Raw genomic sequence first — 19,264 nt, 5'->3', positions numbered from 1 at the left:
ATTTGACACTTTTAAATGCATATAAATCCAGGATCTAATTATAAGTATCATGATAAGTATAATTTGGACAGTTAAACTTTGTCTTAAATTATCTTACTAGTTAAACTATTACTTTTTATCATATAAAGAGACAGCGTTTGTTTGTTATTGTCCGCAAAAATCTCAAAAACTACTTGACTGAAAATTCTTTCGCTATAGTAGAAAGCTGCATTATATTCCTGAGTGACAAGGCAGTGGTGGATCCAGAGGAGAGGCAAAAGGGGCATTTGCTCCTCCCCCAATCGCCGTAGTTTCCCTTTGTTTTGCACTATGTTTGGCAAATTTTGTACTTTTTGTACTTTTGACTCCCCCCTCAAAAAAAAAATTAAGCCCTATCTGCCACTGGACATAGGCTACTTTTTATCGCGAAAATAAAACTTGAAAAGGTTGAAATAGGGGTAAAATAGGAATAAACTGGTTGTGCCATTTGTTGGATTCAGTAAAAACGATAAACTTGGTGTAACTTTGAGTTAAATTATGCATTTACGTAAGCACCCCACGGGGTCCGCAATCACAGGTAGATTTCCTAACTGATAATATTATACTACTCGCATAATTACAAGCGAGTCTCACGGGCAACGCCGGGCGGAATGGCTATAATATAATATAATCAAACATGTCCTGATTGACTCACTGGCTGATTATCAAAGTTTGGATCACAAAGAGACATATAGTTGGCATTTTTAACGGGCAACGAAGTGCACGTGGTCGGCTAGTATATTATAATATTGTAATTATCTAATATTTATTAAAATAATATTTGTCATATACACATAATAAAATATATTTAGTAAAACTATAGGCTGAAAGACTATCTACGCACAAAATCGTTTTTTGTATGCAAAGATTTATCATTGAATTCAAATTTAGCACAATATCCATTATACAGTGACAAGTGACCTACTCAATTCAGGAACTATACTATACCCACATTAGAATTCAGAACAATTACATACTCACAAAATCATTTTTTAATTTTAAATTTGATAAATTTAGTCAAAATTCAAACTTTAAATAAAAAATTGTGCATATATATATTTTTAAAATGTTTCCAATACCTACTATCGTATAATAATTAGAGTTCGGATTTATATGAGTTAAAAACCAACCAAATATGCGCTAAAAAATCTTAAATATGCATAAATATATGCACTAAAATGTCGTAATCGATATTTTCTTATCTTGCCATCTTAGTACACATATTTTATTTCACCGATTATTAATCTAAGGTCATTTTTGGGAAAACCGGTTATACCTACAAGTATACCTATTCATTTATTTTGATATTAACCGAAACTATAAATGTATATTATTTTTAATTATATAACTGCAATAGTATATATTTCAAAAATATATAAAAAAAGAAAAACGAAAAAACATCGAAATATGCACTAAAATATGAAATATGCAATTAAAATTGTAAAATAATAAGCCCTTAAAATAGAAAAAAATAGGTACGTAAATGTCGAATTATACAAAAATATGCACTATAAAAAGTTTCATTTCTTAAATCATTACCTATGTCATGAAATAAATGTTGTGCTCACTTAGAATATCATACGATCAACCAGAATAAATATGCAAATGCATACAAATCCACGCTTTAGTAATAATATATCAGGCACCCTGTATTAATTTTTCACGCTTTTTGACTCAACAAATACAATTTTATTGACATTTATACAAAAAAAAAACTAAAAAAATTTGAAACGGAAAATGTCCGTTAAATAGTCAATAGTATTAAATACTTAGGTAAATGTAAAAATGAATAACGTTTTAATTTTCAATAACGACAAACTGAATATTTGAATAACGTTTAAATTACCAATAACGATACCTATGTGTAACGTTTCAATTCTGTATAATAATAAACTCAAAACATGTATAACGTTTTAAATCTAAATAACGATAAACGCAAAAATTCTGTAACATTTTAATTGTAAATAACGTTAAACGGATTTTTTTTTTCAAATTCGAGCCCTGGCTCTAGTAGGTGTTTTAATTGACTCTTTTAATAAATTAGCTGCAGTTCTATTTCCAGATGAATGAAGTGAAGTTTGTGTAGCTAGTATCATTTCAGAAGAAGAAAATGTATTTATTATTGTTTTAATTTTATTCCGTTTCAATCTTTCATAACTATTTTCAAAATCTTTAACTGGTCTTCCTATAGTTTTGTTTTGTTCTTGTTTAGGTAGTTCAAGTTCACATTTAAGCCACTCACTATTAGCTTGAATAAATCTTATATATGGTTCCGTGAGCTTTTCGACAAAATCTTTGTGAGATCAAAGAAACTTCAAAATTAATTAATCAACTAATTTAGTATAATGCGAATTCCATTCTTCAATTTCGTATCTAGCCTTCAAAATGTCGAGTAAGTATTTTCTTGATTTTATAGAGTGAGGATTTAATGGACCTCTATTTCTTAATAGTTGATATAAATCATCATAAGTATAAAAATGAGAATATGAGTTATTGCAATTTAAATTTTCGCTAATGTCGATATCGTCTATATCGACGTTACTACTGGAACAGGCTACAAAAAAAAATATGAAAAATACAGACGCAAATGGACGCAAACCAAATTTTGGGATATTATACAGTAGAATATATACAATACTAAATACTTATTATATATTTGTTAACGATTATTTTTGGTTATTTTTTAATTACACGCTTTTAAGTATAAGTATTAATTATTTTATGCGATTTTTCTAAATATTTTTTTTGTTTATCATCATAAAAATATATATTAAGTATATTAAACACTTACCTAGGTGTTCGTTGTCCATTTCTTATTTGAGAATGAGTAAAATTGAACAAAATAATCAAATTAATACCTTATGCAATCATCGACAAAACTCGAATGCGAATAAATGCTAAAGTAACAGTTTCATGAAAACATTATATAGGTACTTTTCTTATCGCCTGAGCAGTCTAACGAGCTCAATATCATTTTAGATACTAATTTCATATTACATATGATATATATATTGGATTAATACAAAACAATATTTATTTCAATCAAATTTAAAAATGGACTTTTTTACGCCAAAAACTGGATTTCAGACCACTGTGCGCCGCGGAAGTAATGCGAAAGCAATTCCCGCGGCTTGTCGGTTTCAAACTGAAAAAAAAGGTATTAGTTACATAGCAATAAATAATGAATAATTACTTTTTTTATAAATTATAATTTACAAGCTTCTTCCCTCGCTAAATAATCATCGATTTATTTTAAGGTGATTTATGCAGTGTTATAATGAAAAAAATAATGGACGAATCTGAGGCCCCTAATAAATTCTAACTATCGAGGCTATCCGGGCTTGATCACAGAAACTGAATAGAATAATACAGTGCCCCAACGACGAAGCGCCATCTGTGACGAGGTTTTAAAACCATGATAATATACGATATAATAATATTATATTATGGAAGGTTGACAGCTTAGATCATAATATATTATTAGGTATATAAGGTTGACAGACAGTCGTTCTTTTATATTATCTATGCTCGAGATTCGAGTGATTGCTGAGTGAATCATAGATGATAATACATATCTATAGTGTGAATACTGTTTTCCGTTATCTGACAAGTGTTAATGGTTCACTCTTCATATTATTATAGTTTTTATTTTGGTGTATTACATAAAAATAATTTTTTTCGTCTTATTTTTTTTTAATTTTACTTTATCATAGGTGTTTGGTTACGTACACGATTATAAATTATAGTATTATACCGTCAGCTGTGTAGGTACCTAAATATAAATGACCATGAAACGGCCGGTATATAATCATTTACGTAATTACTACTTACTATTTGCAGTAGTATAGCTAAATAGTATTTGCTTTTTAGTTTTAGTCATCGTCCTATATTGCAGAGAAGAACAATTTCATTTTTTTTAATCTTGAACTTCTTGATACTTTTTCTTTTTGACTGATTTAACGATATCAATATGATAATCAAAATAAATTACAATTCAATATAATAATTAAGTCTACAAGTTAGTTAGTCTCACTAGTCATACCTAGTCATACGAAAAACGGTCAACTAGATTTGGTCAACCAACTTGACACAAGTCATTTATTCATAAAAAAATTATCAGGTTTTAATATACTCTTTGTAAAATGAGTATACCTGTGGCAATTGGGTCTACGTTTTTTGGATGTATGAGCAATGTTGTTTTTTTGGAACTTTTAGTGAAGTATGTATTGATGATTTAATAATGTTATCTACCTACACGAAATTTAGTAAAATATGTATGATTTAAATTTTAGAGAAGATCCTGGCATAGGAAATTTGATTACGTTTTCCCAATTTTTTCTAATAGCGTTACATGGATTTATATTCACTGCCAAATGTGGTACCAAAAAACCAAGCATCAGTGTCAAGTACGTATTAATTTATATATAAAACAATTATGATTACAGTAACATATATTATAAGCGTAGGGTTATCAATTTTTTTTTGCACAATGTTGTTTAAATATTTTGTTATTGAATTGAGAATTTTGAAAAGGGCTCATATCTGAAAATTAAAAATTTTCAGGAAACAAAAAACTGATTTTCTTTTTAATTTTAGCAAATTTTTCTAAAATTACAGACTATTATGTAATCTTATCATGTAATATAATACTATTGATTTAATAAATTTGATTGGAAAAGTGATTGATTAAGGGCCAGTTGCACCGTCTCTGATTAAAGTTACCAGGAGTTTAATCGGCCGAATTTGCCCGGTTAAATATCTGTTATCAGCTGATTAAGCTTAATTGAAGTTTAACCGTAGACAGTGCAACTGGCCCTAAGTTTTCCGAGATGAGTCCTTTTCAAAATTTGTACAAGGCCTATAGTGATTTAAAACAGATTTGGGCTCTTTTCGCTCATAAAATATTGATCTATATGTGTAAATGAAAAAACCCTGGACAAATCTATTTTGATAAAGATTTGAGATGGGCATTTTTTTAAATTCTCAATTCAATTAGACCAAATAATTATATTGCCTATAAGTTATGATTGTTATTGTTTTTTAATTATATAGGTATACTGTATTTAAATACTGAATGATGATTACAATTGGTATTTGTGATTAATTGCAGTTTAGCTCCCAAGTGATTTTTGAAACCTTAGTATTTCAACGAGTTAAGAACAATGGTGCAATCTGAATTTTTTGGTCAAACTAATTTTCAATGTTATAATCTTTTGAAGACCACAATTTTACATATTTTATGCATACATTGATTATTCCATGAATCCATATCGAAAAAAAAAATATAATTAAGCTCCCAAGTGATTTTTCCAAATTTTTTTCTGAGCTAAACTGCATATTTTGTTCACTATAATCTCTTATTATACTTCAACTGCTAATTAGATATTTTTATTTTGGTTAATATATTTCATTGTGCTGTCTCAATAGCAAAAACAAATTATTAAAAAAAAAAAAACTTTTACCATGATACAGTGAAACTTGTATATACACCTCTTTCAAATGGACAATATGATAATGTCCCATCATTTAAAAGTATAAATATTCAATATAATTGGTAGAAGCATGTCTATAATAGACACTTTTGATGGTCCTGTCTGTCCGTTATATACAGATTTCAATGTACCTAATACGGCTATACACTATAAAAATAAGTCAACTCTGTTGAATGAAACATTTGTGTTTTTATTTTTAAATACTTAATTTTATTTGCAGACTTATTGTTTGATTATATATGTATTTTATTAATTTTAATTTTTTTTTTCAGAGGGTACATGATCTTAGTGGCAATGTTTTTTGTAACTAATGTTTTAAACAATTATGCTTTTGATTTGAATATTGCTATGCCACTACATATGATCTTCAGAGCGGTATGATATTTATACAAACTTATTTATCACTTGTATATGACCAAAGATCAAAAAATCTTATGAACAGTTTAATTTCAGTTAAATAAATGTTAATGGTGCCTATAGTACTAAATTATCAATCCTAAGTCCATTACAATTTCAAGAGTTTTTAGATTAGAATTTAATTTAAAATAACTATAACCGATAAAAAGAATGTTTGATTATTAGTATCCTTGAGGAGAATAAATACCACATCAAAATTATTAGCACCAAGTCTATAAAGACTCATGATAGTGATACATATTTTGAATAATGACATAACCACTTTTGAGATACAGTTAATTAATACTTTTATTTGAACACTTACTTTTATTGTCTAATTATTATTTTATACTCTACATTTAATCAATAGTTTACCTGCCTATCCTAATGAGAATATGAAATTATCTGTTTGTATATTATCATGTAGATAATTAAAACCTTTACTTTTCAGGGCTCATTAATAGCAAATATGGTTATGGGAGTGATTATATTAAAGAAAAAGTATACACTTGATAAGTTTATTTCTGTGGGCATGATCTCAGCTGGTATTACAATATGTACAATTGTATCAAGTCAAGATGTTGTAAGTGTTGCTTAATACATAATTGCTAAGTAAATACTTTCAATATTTTTTTTTATTAGAAAAAAACTGTTGTACACGGTGTTGTGCAAAACACATCAGAATTGGAAGACTTCTTTTGGTGGTGCTTAGGTATGTATTTTTCAATATTGAACAATATAATAGTATGTTATTAAGTGTACAAAGTTATTCAACATATTATATTTAAACATGTTTAGTAGATTAACAAAAATAATATTTTAGGAATTGCATGTTTGACTATTGCGTTGTTCATTTCTGCTCGCATGGGTATATACCAAGAAACATTATATAAAAAGCATGGTAAGCATCCACAAGAAGCTCTATTTTATACTGTAAGTATATAACTATGATACAGAAGTAACTTAATTATATAATATTATTTTGAAAAATATACCACAAAAGAAAACAGTCTATTAATACATTTGTGAGGTTGAGATTAGTTTAATAGTTTTAGTACAGTTTGAAATAAGTTGTTATGAAAAGAAAAAAAAAATATAGGAACATTTTAGAGTAATAGAATAATAGGAAATGCTTCAAATTTAACATTATTAATACTCAGCATTATTATAGTTTTGACTTTTAAAACTAGTATTTTTATCTTCTAGTGGCATTTTAAAAGTATTGAAGCGTTGAAAAATTCTTGTCTGTAATACAAATGTATTTTTTCACAAGTCATGGTTAAATCAGTATTATTTATAAATTATAATATAGTGAGTATCACTCAATGAATCATTAATTAATTGAGTCGATTGGTGTTTAGAATAAATTACAAAGTTACCAAGACCGATTCCATTTATATATTTATTATTTTATATGCTTACATATTTTTGCTTTTATGAAATTAATGGCTGATTAGAATTATTATTATTCCTCCTTTGTATTAATGTCATCATAATATTACCTAATTAAGTAACACAATGTTTAGCTTAAGCAGTAAAAGTTCAACTTATTATTTTTATAAACTTTCACTATTATAATTGAACTCCACTTGTTTATTATAATATAACAGTTTCAAACATTCTCAAAAAGTTTATTTTCCCAATTATCTTCATAAATTTAAAAATTATAATTTCTATTATAATGTTTTTTTTTCAAATGATACATTCATCATAATATTATAAATAAATGCATTGCATGTAAGAGTTAATATTTTATGTTTTATTGTTTTATATTTTATAGTCTTTACATCTACTATTAGTACCCATGTTGTAAATCATTTTTACAACTGTAAATAATACATATTTGTTTAATTTTAGCATTTGATACCACTTCCATGGTTTCTGTTTTTATACTCCAATCTTAAGGAACATGCATTAATGGCTTTTGAAAGTGAACCATTGCCATTCATAGGATTTGGTATACCGAGTACTCTTGTTTATCTTACTGGTAATGTTTTCACACAGTATCCTTTATTATTTTTTGCTATTTGATATTTGATATTGTATATTTATATTTGTATGCATGTGGATGAGGGAATTTGTTTTTACCTTGATTATTGTGGGATATGGTATATGAAAAGGATTATGAGATAATTTTTACCAATTTAAATTTATAAAATAAATATAATATTATTTTAGATTCTTAGCATAGCATTGAATGCATTCATTTTACAATGAAGGTGCGATTTTTTTTGTGTGTGTCGCCACCTTTTATGCAATACAATTGCTATTTTCAATTATATTACATTTTCTGGTGGGAAAGTGATTTGGAAGTTAGGAAGGTCATTAGGTCAAATGTTTAAAGGAAAAAAATAATAAAAAGAAAGACGAAACAAGCATTTTTATTTATAACTAATTTTTGATAAAAACTATTTTGTTATTCTGTTGTAATTTAAAAACAAATAACTGTTGTTTTACAGTAGATTTTTTCTATAGATGTCTAAAAAAAAAATAAGCTCGGTTAAAAGCTTAGCTCATGCATATTACTCTTTTACTTTTTATTTTTATGTCAATGTAGAATGTTAATTTTAATATTTTGTAAATAAAAGATAAAATGTAGAATATTTTTGTAGGCTGAATTTGGCCATTGAGAAATAAATTTTAAATTTTAACAAATCATAAAATTATCTCAAATTTTCTTTGTGATAAATTATAAATACTAGGTTGGGGGAAATTTATAATTTTATTAAACAGCATAATACATGTACAATGAAAACCTAATAATTAAAGACACAGTGATCAACTACTCTGTACCTAAGCGCAAATTTAAACTGTGTATCAATTTAATACATTGTAATAAACTCAAGTAAAAAAAACAAAGTAGTAGTAATATATTATTATAACTTGATTTAGCTTTAATTAAAATGTGGCTAATAATAACCTTGATGTTGAAATGTCAATCAATGAAAATGTTTATAAAAAAAACATATGTTTGTACGCCAAAATAATTTACATACATTTAAGATATTTTCTTTGAATTTTTTCTTAACAACATTTTCATAGATATGTTTGTATAAGTTCAGTTTACTTTTTAACAACTGAATGTTCGTCGTTGACAGTAACACTGGTTATAACATTGCGAAAGTTTGCCAGCTTATTGTTTAGTATATTGTACTTCAGCAATCCATTCACTTTGTACCACTGGATTGGAACTCTTTTGGTATTTATTGGTACAATCATATTCACCGAGATACCTCAGAAAGTACAACAAATGACGGCGCCCAAAAAGGCAACAAAAAAGTCAAAGAAAACGAAAACGAATTAAAATTACCCCATTATTATGATGTTGGATTCATGGCTATTAGTCTATTACAGAATTATAATATACATTATACGTTGTTAATTTTTAATACTACTTGTTTAGAATAAATAAAAACTTATTAATTTATTTTATTAGACAATAAACAGAAATAATTTACAAACAAATTAAAAGTCTTTGTTCTAAATTTGGTGGAGCGTTGTAATGTGATTTCCTAACTTTTAAATATATACTTAACTCAACAATATAATAAATATAGGTCATAATAATAAAATATTTAAAAACATAACAGTGCATTTACTAAGTCTATTAGGTGATTGAGATTGGCAGCCATTTCGATCAATGGAAACCAAAATCTTTGCTAAATGCAACTATAATGTCATGTAAACTGAAGTATGTACCAGTTACGAATCCTAACAGACCTAAGACTATAGTAATGATGTCCATGTGAAGTTTCCAATTGAACGCTCCAAATCCTTCGTCCTTCCAGACAACCATATGGCATATGGGTGGGAATATTAGGGCCAAGAACGTGCTGGCGATGGCCCCGACCAACGATATGAACAGTGCCAGATGAGGTATCACTTCCGCCGCCAAAACTGTAACAAAACACAAAAATCACACATGATATGGTTTTAAAATCACGTCGTAATACAATAATAATTTATTATAAAATGACAATATACATGTAGCAAAAACTAATACGGCACGCAAAAGATATTCGGCGAGGGCGGGCGATTGGAACGGTCCATATTTTTCTTGTACCGATGGCCATAAGATAGCGACCGGCACGTAAAACTGCAGTGTGTAAGTACAGATGATTGCGAATACCATCAGACCGACCACGATTTTTGAAAGGCTGAAAAAGTGTATTTTTCATAGGTATCAAAAACAGCGTCATCTCATCTATAACGAGTAATCACGTAGGTAAGTGTTATTTTTATTTTTACATGAGAGTGGGTGGGAGGTTGAGCGTGAGACTTCCTTTGACGTCGTCGCCGAACCGCCAGAATCCCACAAAGCCCATGGTCAGAATGATAAAGGTCACGATGGTCATGCCGACGTTCAACACTCCCATAGTTGACGCAAATCTATTTGGTGTTTTCATTTCCAATTGCAGGGGCAATACCTGTGAATATATAAAAATATAACTGATGTTAAATAAGATCAAAAAATGACCAGATCTAGACATCTGGTGGCGCTATCTACTTGGTGGATTGTGTTATTAAGACGGAGTACACCTACCAGACTAATTCCTTCGAAAGCGTAAATAGCTGTGCCGAAGAACAGGGGGATTTGCGACCAATGGGCCACGGCTGTTCTGGAGTTGAGGGTCGGTAAGTCCACTACGCAGTACGACAGAATAATGCCCAGACCAATGGCCATCGATATGTTGGCGGCCGTCGACAGGGGTGCGATGAATTTCAAATTCCTTATCATGGCGCACGACATTATGGGCACCAGAGCGAAAATCATGTGGATGTGAATGTCCAACACGGTTCCATATTCGTCGCAAAACTGTCGGATAAAAAATTTTTTATTAAAATGTAATGTATGAAAAACATTCGGGATACAAAGTCGAGAAATTATCCTTGGAATAAGTAATAGTAGGTACCTAATTACTGCAAAGGAGTGGTGATTAAGTCAAATTTAAGGCGGGACCTTAGATTACATTTTTCAAATAAAGCTTACGTTTAAATAGACAAACAAAAATGTGTATATCCACACTTCACTATCAATGCTTAATATAACAAATCGTTTCAATATTACAAAATACAAGCCATAAAATAATTATAATCGTGAAATTATTTGATTGGGCAAAATATACAATTTTTTAGTTGTGTGGAATCAAAGCCCCCCCCCCCTCCCCAAGACATTTTAATGGATTTGCGTCTATGGGCCTATTCCATATGGGTGTGATTTACGGTATGAATTGGTGTCTGTATTTAATTATATTCCATCCATCCTCTATATTTTACACTATTAACATTTTGAGGGTTTTAGATATTTTTGGTGATAATTTTTTTAATTAAATTCCCCCTTTATATTTTGTGAATATATTATAATTATTTTTTTCTGTAGTTTTAATTTTGTTAATTTATCTTCTAAATTTCCTTCTGTCAAATCATTTTAAATTGAAAAAAAACATATAATACTTTTATATTTTGTATGTTAGTATGTATATACATTGTATGTATGTTAGGTTTTAATTTGTATCTAACTGTCAAAGATAAAACGATTGCTTATAATTTTATAGGTAAATAGTTTTTATTTCTATTTTCTAAGAAATGTTATGTGCGAAGTGATTGCGATCGACTCTGACTGGCTAATGATAAAATATTTTGCATTCCTTTCTAAATTCTGAAATTATCCCCCATAGTGGCCTAGCTACTTATTATGTGTGTATTTTTTTTAATCTTTTATTTGCGTATATCTAGTTTTTTTATCCAAGTAAATAGTAATCTATTGGCAGTATTCTATACAGCGCAGCATATTATAACTGTACTATAATATTAATTATTATAGGTGCCTACCTGTTTAATGGAGCTGGACACAAACAGTATGTACACGCAGCAAAATCCCAACTGAGTAATTATGACAAATACGTTGACAGTGGTCCTAAAAAATAGCATATCACGGTTATTATATTATTATGATGCACTCCATCCCATGTATGTCTGCCGCACTCTGCAGTTAATAATAACATGGCTGCTGCACTACACGCATACCTAAACAAGTCCGCATGTTTCTGCAAGCTCTTGGGTCCAGTTGCAAAGGACAGTTCGACGGTCTCTGAGAACGTCGGGCAGTGTTCGAGTTTCAGTCGGCTCTTCAGCTTATGAGCGACGTTTAACTGCAGTAAAAACAAATTTAATATTATTATTTATTTTATTTAATTACACAAACATGTCGCATCATTATTTTATTGAATTACCGCGGTGAGTAAAACATATTATAATGTATAGTCACAGTTAAACACATTCCCTGTAGAGTTGTGGCGGGGGAAGGGGTGAGAGAACAATTTGTCGGGTACAAAATGTGTTGCCAATTGATTCAGTAGTGCTAAATGGTAGTGGCGTATTTAGTATTTTTTGTAGGGGTGGATGGCAAGAATTTTAGCTTTATACATATTACGATGTAATAATTATAATATAATAATACACAATTGTCATGTATTTGAAGAGCCATGGGGGCGGATTTGTCCTCATATCCGCCCCCGTAAATACGCCTCTGCTAAATGGTAATTTTCAAGTTTTATTGGTATTGCAGCAGAAAACCAGCTGACCCCATATTATCCATATTGCAACTAACTTAATTGTTCGCGTGCTAAAAATATAATATACCCATCGCGAACCATATTATAGCAACTCGATGTCTTACAAGTCGGAACAGTTGTAACTTGTAAGTAGATAGGTGACTGCTTCATGCCTTCATACGTGTATACTAGGTACACCATATACAAACCGACGTAATATAATTACCTATACCTACTTATAGTTCAGTGCCTATATATGTGCCACCTCAATATTCCCACATGGCAATAAATGGCCCATTACCGACTTTTGTTTTCATACCTTGCATTGGGAAACTTCAATTATAGGAAAATACTACGAATGAAATTTAAAATAAAATCCATTTTGGCCTTGGCACGTTCATATATTTGCAGTGGAGTGATAGAACTCAACCCCCAAAAATTACATTACCCGATTATGTTATTAACAGCTACCATAATAATATTTATCGACCGAATTGAAGTCAAATCGATCGTATTAATTTATAGGTACTATATTTAATTTTCGTGAAATGTGAATCTACGCACCAGTATGTGATTGTTGTAAATGCACACAGTTCCAATGAAAACTGTGAGAATCGGCGCCATCAAAAGGCCTCCGTTGCGAAATGCGTCTCCCATGGCCAACATACCACAACCTATGTTTCCTTTTAAAAGATGCATTAGTGTCTCACAGTATCTGCAAACAGTTAATTTGTTTAAACAACGGTAAATTTGTTTTAATTCTCTACCATATTATGATGTTATATTATTAATTGGTCATGTGACAATAATCATGTTTTATAAACAGAAAAACAGTGCTCACGTGGTTGGATGTTCGGATACCGGATGGCCGTGCACGGCTTTAGCCACAGCTTCCACCTGTTGTTGTTGATCTGTCGTGCCGTTAGCCTCCACATCCTGAGTGGCGCTGTTTTTGCGAGATTTGTCTCCCATCGTTTAAGTCTCTGAAAAAAGGAGATAGGATAAATACCATATAATATATAATAATTATTATTATATACACTTCTGGAGTTCGATTGACAAAATACTATAATATGTATTATAATATTAGGTAAATATTTGTAGAATTTTATTTGCTGTTCGTACATTTTTTCATAATGATTAATATATATGTGACAGTGGTGTAGCTAGGGGGTTTGGGTTTTTACCTCCCCCTATTGATATTTCCCCCCTGACAAATGTATTATTTATATACGAAAATTGTAAAATAACTTGGTCAGATTTATACCTGATTTCCCCCCATTTCATAATCCTGGCTACACCACTGATGAGCAGATACATAAAATGATACAGTCAATAATTATGCATTTATATCCTATGGCTTGATTATTATTTATCATTATTGATATTTGCAATAGATTTCTAGCATTCAGATAGTATTTAATACATATAGATTAGTCTAAATTATTTATTAGATTATAACTTTTAAATATACCTCCCTAATGTTTATTTCTTCTGTTATAATAATCAACAATATCGAGATAAGTCAGTTCAAATTAGAAAATAATACCTATGTACGTTGGTCATTGGCTTCGTTTATTCTATACTTACCTATTATAACACCTCAAATGTAGTACCAGGTAAGTGATATAAAACTAATTTGTATGAAATACTATATATTGTGTTATTTATTTTATTAAACATTCAAACGTATTATACGATATATTAAAGCTGAAAGTACTCCGTTTAAGTTAATTAATTTTTTTTTACCATAAATATACCATTTAACGGAAACCACTATTTTTATCTTCATCGGATACTATTGCTCACCGAAAACTCCAGTTTTGTTTTTATTTAAATAGTATAAAATCTTATGAGTTATGAGTATGGCGTAAAGTAAATTACTATGGTATGTTATTTAGGCTATTTAGTCTTCTATTGGCAATTTTAATGCATCTATGCAAATATTTGTTTTGCTTTTTTATTTAATATATTGTTTGAAACACCATTTGAACCATTTTTTTAACCATTTGAATAGTATCATCGTTTCAGTCTGTAGTTTAAACATTGTAGTAATTTATAAACAAAATAATTTGTCAGTAAAAATGTCAAGGCAGCAGAGAAAATGAGAAATATCGAGATTTTACACATAAATTATACGTTTGACGTTAATAAATAATAATAGATGATATATATTGTATATTTTAATATTTTAATTCATCATTGAGTTTGTGGGGCTAAATATTTATTTTCATTGATACTTATTTTAGCTTCTATAACACATTAAATATATTATATTGATAGTATTGGAGGTAACATAACGATGTAGTTTTACATTAAAAAATATATAAATATGATCAACTGTAATAAATAAAAAGAAAGTCGTCACATAACGTTTGGTAAAACGTATTTTATTTTTATTTCATTCGCTGTTGTTAATTCGGTAATCATTAAACACCAGAATCAAATACAAATTTATTATACTTGTGCGTGTAAAACAATAATAGTACAAACGAATCAGTTTATTAATATAATTGAGTGTGTGTGTTTAGATTAACTGGTTCACGAGGTCCTTTGGTAAGTGAATCTATTAAGCTAACCTATCCAGCTACACAATTTGATATATATATATATATATTACATATATATTCACATATTATACGGTATATGTAAATTTGTCATTATTTTATATATACCTATGTTGGTTTAATTTATTGAAACGCTGTTGGAACTACAAAGTACAAACCATCAAAGCAAACAATTATATATTTCCAAAATCCTTAAACTTTGTAAGTTCGTGAATTTTTTGTTAAAAATATGTAATTACCTACTCATGTCGCAGTATCTCCGGTGGGAGGCCTCTACAGTCTGTATAATCTGTCTTTTTATTTTTATTTATTTTAACCTATAAACCATCAATTGTTCTTATTGTTATTCTTTTTTGTAACAGATTGAATAAAAAACATATGAACCGAAAAAAAAATATTTTGCTTTAATAACCTCATGAAGATTCATTACTTCGTGGACTTTATATTTTTGGATTTATATTTTCATCTTTTGGTGTATTTTATCAATGGTGATACACATAGTACGTTTACCAAAATGGACACAGCATGTGTTTCTAATTTAGCTTATAGTGTATATACTGTATAGGTGGTCCTACTGCAGCACCATCTTTAGAAGTTTTTATATTTATAATCTTTCAATATTACGCAAATTACATAGTAAAGTAAGCTTCATACAAAATATTTTTTATAGTTTTTAACTGCTGGTTATAGTATACGTTTATAGACAGGCTTTAGGGGTTTAAACGCATATTATCTGTATAGGTATGAATCTTTTCAATTTTTTAAGAATTTTATTTATGACTTAATTATTATTACCAATTGATTACGGCAATATAAGTTAATTCTCTGTAATAAATAATAATATTTATTAAAGTCATTTAAGAGCAGTACCAACGCCATGGCCGAGGTCACGGATCCAGTTTTACTTTAATTTAATTTTAACGATCTTTATACGATATCTGGTTACAAAATTATTAGTTTTGCCATTTTTTATTAAATAGATCTAGTGCACAAAGAAACATGATTTTGGCGTTTCAATTATAAGTTATAATGAATGATGCTTTTTGTTTTCGGTCTAGAAATAAATTATACTATTAATAAGGAGTGGCAATTCTTGTCTATTAAACATTAATGTCGGCTTCGATGAATTTAAATTTCTTTTATTCCAAAGTTCAAAACGAATAAAACTGTTATTTTGGCGGTTATTTGTTTGTATAATAAATGTATTATTTTTTTTCATTCCGTAAACTTCATTTTTAAGTTTTTTTATTTTTTTTAATGAATCCTATACCTACGTCGTTAAATGGTGCTTATAAATTAGGTAGGTATAGCCATTTAGGTTATTTTTATTGTAGCTAAATCGTTATAGGTACGCGCGAGTTACAATTTACATTTATAATTTTATACTGTATATGTTGTCTCTATAGTGTCCGGCGCTTTGTCATTGATGTTTTTCATACACATTTATTATTCCATACCCGAGTTGATTGGACTGATTAATATTCAATCCATCCACTCACATGACCTGCTCACGTTCTTTATACGTATACCTATGTAGCTATGTCCTATACGCATCATATTATTTTAAATGGTCGTTCATAGAAATAAAATAAACGAGATAAAATAATATAAATGTAAAATCACTAATAATATGTACTAACGTATTTACACGCGTTAAAAATTGTTAATAAATATGTATTATAGGTAGGTAATGGAAACAAACAAAAACATAACACTCATGATTCACCTGTAACATTTACTCAAAATGTGAGTGACTCGTTGTTTATATTATACTTGTTAATCGATTGCCGCGTAAAACAGTTGCACTAATTAAGTACCTATTTGAAAATCTTAAATTGAGATACGCCTTTACCTATAAGCTTTATTACAAGTCTATTCAGCTTGTACAAAAACAGTGCACTTTTACCTATAACAATGTTTTTCTTATTATTGAATGTTCGTCTATTATATTTATTTTATTTGGTAACACATACATTACTTTACACATACATTTACACATACATTATACCTATACATTTTACTAGCTACCGTTAAATGTGGAATAAACAATGTATTTTTTTTTTATCTAATATTATTTATTATAAAAGAATTAACCAATAACATTTATTTCGATTTCTAAATAATAAACGAATACCACTATGTTAAAGTGGTTGGAACATGTGTATAATACTAATTAGATAGCCATATAGGTACTGTGGGATACACATAGTCAATTCTAAAATTTAATAAACCCGATCAAATTAATAATAACTATTGTATACTTAATAGGTACAATTTTATTACTGTATTCGGAATATTCAAGAGCGACCATTATGTTTCACTACTATCATCATCTAGTATCTACTCTAACGGTACCCGCGTGTATATCGTAGATGTCTTGTTCACTCTTAAATTTTGAAACGGGGTCGAGTGTTCGCGACATCATTGCATATTTTATTTTTGCAGGTTTTACTTTTACTTAAGCGGGATGATATCCAAGTATCCAACTATGTGCCTACATATAACTTCTATAGTAACTGTATAAATACTGACATTTATAAATATATCATACATAAATAGTTAATCTGTATCTTTATCATTATTGTGTTTATCGACGTGTGTGTGTGCAAAATGAGAGTTTTAGATATCGACAGACACAGTCGATACTCGATTTTCGTGTGGCGAGTAGGTAACATTATAACTTAATATATAAAAGTTAAATTTAAGGTTTATTTATTTTTACTAACAAACTATTCGGTGATTTATGACGAGAATAATATCTACTCAGTACTCACAATGTAAGGCCGTGTGGAGTATTGACGAGTTTAATAGGTGATCGTAGGTATATAGGTAAGGCAGGGTCGGAATTCGTTAGTTTCCAAAGATAGAGCGGCAATGACGTTTCAAATGTAATTTCCTGGTCCCAGAGATGCACGCATTGTTTTTCGAATGCACACCGATAATTTTTATTGCGCGTGCGATAAAAATGTAAATTTAATTTTAAAGAAAAAACACCGACCACCGCACGTGATGGAGTTAACGAAGAAACGAAATAACAACCGACCGATTGAAAAAAAAACAATATACGCGTAAATCGATCGTAAACGATGTGTATTCACATTATTATTTATAAGAACGGAAAAAAAACGTAAGACCGAAAATGACAAGATTTCGTGTGCATATGTTTTTTATGTATACAATAATGTGTGCGTTTTTTTGTGTATAGGCTGTTTTTATGTGCGGAAACTTAAAATCGCGTCGTCGCGGACTGTACAGCGGCGTGTCGAGACGATTTACGCGGTATGTGTACCGTCCGCCGTCGGGTTTCGAACTAGAATGAATGGGGCATGGGCGCACACGGCACACGTCGTGAAACCAGTTCAAGTAAGCTTTCCGTCATCGTGCGCGTGCGCGCGTAAGTGCTACGATGGTTGATTTAATAAATTAGCAGTAATTCACACATTATATACATTATATATACATACATATGATATACACCGGAGTTATTGCCATTATTATGATGTGTCCTATCATTCCTCTTCACTTCCCTCCCGACGAAGGGACACCGGAAGAACTCCGGCCGCCACATGTTTTCCAGCGTCGCGTCGTCGGTAGGCACCGGCAACGATATATGTTCAACGTCGATATTATATTCCCTTAACCCGGGAGGAAAATTTAATAATGACAGATCATTAACCGAATAATATAGCAGAAGCAGAAAGATCTTTCAGCTATAGTTGAGATATATTCGTTACAAACTTGGTAGACGCAATGGTGCAAATGGGGGGGGGGGGGGCTTAGCCCCCGAAAACCACTTAAAGCCTCCTAAAAATTTGCACCACAAGATAGACATTGACGTCTATTAGATCTATAATAACATTTAAATTCATGTGTTTGTATATCCATTGGCCACACGCACCTTAGTGGCAACGATCAGCTTTGATGATGTAATTAACGAGCTTTATCATTTAAGTGCACGAATAATAAAATTGCAATATTTTATGTCACCATATATATATACCTAAATCATGTCTTTTTCTTTTCACTATTACATGAGGGCTGAACTTTTTGATCATTAATTGGACTTGGCTACAGCATAAAATAGGTAGGTACCTATATATGGTTATAGGAGGTAACAAACGTTGGTGGGCGGGGGGTGAGGAAGTTATATTCCCCGTTACTTCAAAAATCAGCCACCTCCTAATTTTTTTTTTTTGAGGTTTAGGCCTCTTCTTTTTAGTTTTGTAAGATCGACCCC

General features: G+C 29.8%; 2 protein-coding genes across 2 annotated transcripts; one reads left to right on the top strand and one right to left on the bottom strand.

Moving 5' to 3' along the window:
• The first annotated feature begins 3,993 nt into the window (after window positions 1-3,993).
• Window positions 3,994-9,377, top strand: LOC100169479 (UDP-xylose and UDP-N-acetylglucosamine transporter). The gene is given in 8 exon segments (NM_001293329.1): window positions 3,994-4,237; window positions 4,311-4,424; window positions 5,783-5,885; window positions 6,358-6,489; window positions 6,549-6,618; window positions 6,730-6,839; window positions 7,764-7,909; window positions 8,949-9,377. Coding segments are annotated over 8 exon segments (1,014 nt in total). The 5' UTR covers window positions 3,994-4,160; the 3' UTR covers window positions 9,211-9,377.
• LOC100168122 (proton-coupled amino acid transporter-like protein CG1139) lies at window positions 8,612-18,354 on the bottom strand. The gene is made up of 9 exons (XM_001951420.5): window positions 17,802-18,354; window positions 13,302-13,443; window positions 13,025-13,175; window positions 11,934-12,058; window positions 11,739-11,823; window positions 10,450-10,722; window positions 10,155-10,333; window positions 9,891-10,063; window positions 8,612-9,803 (listed from the first exon to the last, which is right to left on the bottom strand). The coding sequence occupies exons 2-9, from the start codon at window positions 13,430-13,432 to the stop codon at window positions 9,544-9,546; spliced, it is 1,377 nt and encodes a 458-aa protein (XP_001951455.1). The 5' UTR covers window positions 13,433-13,443; window positions 17,802-18,354; the 3' UTR covers window positions 8,612-9,543.
• Between the last annotated feature and the right edge of the window lie 910 nt (window positions 18,355-19,264).

The sequence above is a fragment of the Acyrthosiphon pisum genome, chromosome A1, assembly GCF_005508785.2.
Source record: "Acyrthosiphon pisum isolate AL4f chromosome A1, pea_aphid_22Mar2018_4r6ur, whole genome shotgun sequence".
NCBI classification, from domain to species: Eukaryota; Metazoa; Arthropoda; class Insecta; order Hemiptera; family Aphididae; genus Acyrthosiphon; species Acyrthosiphon pisum.
This window is presented reverse-complemented; position numbering and strand designations above follow the sequence as displayed.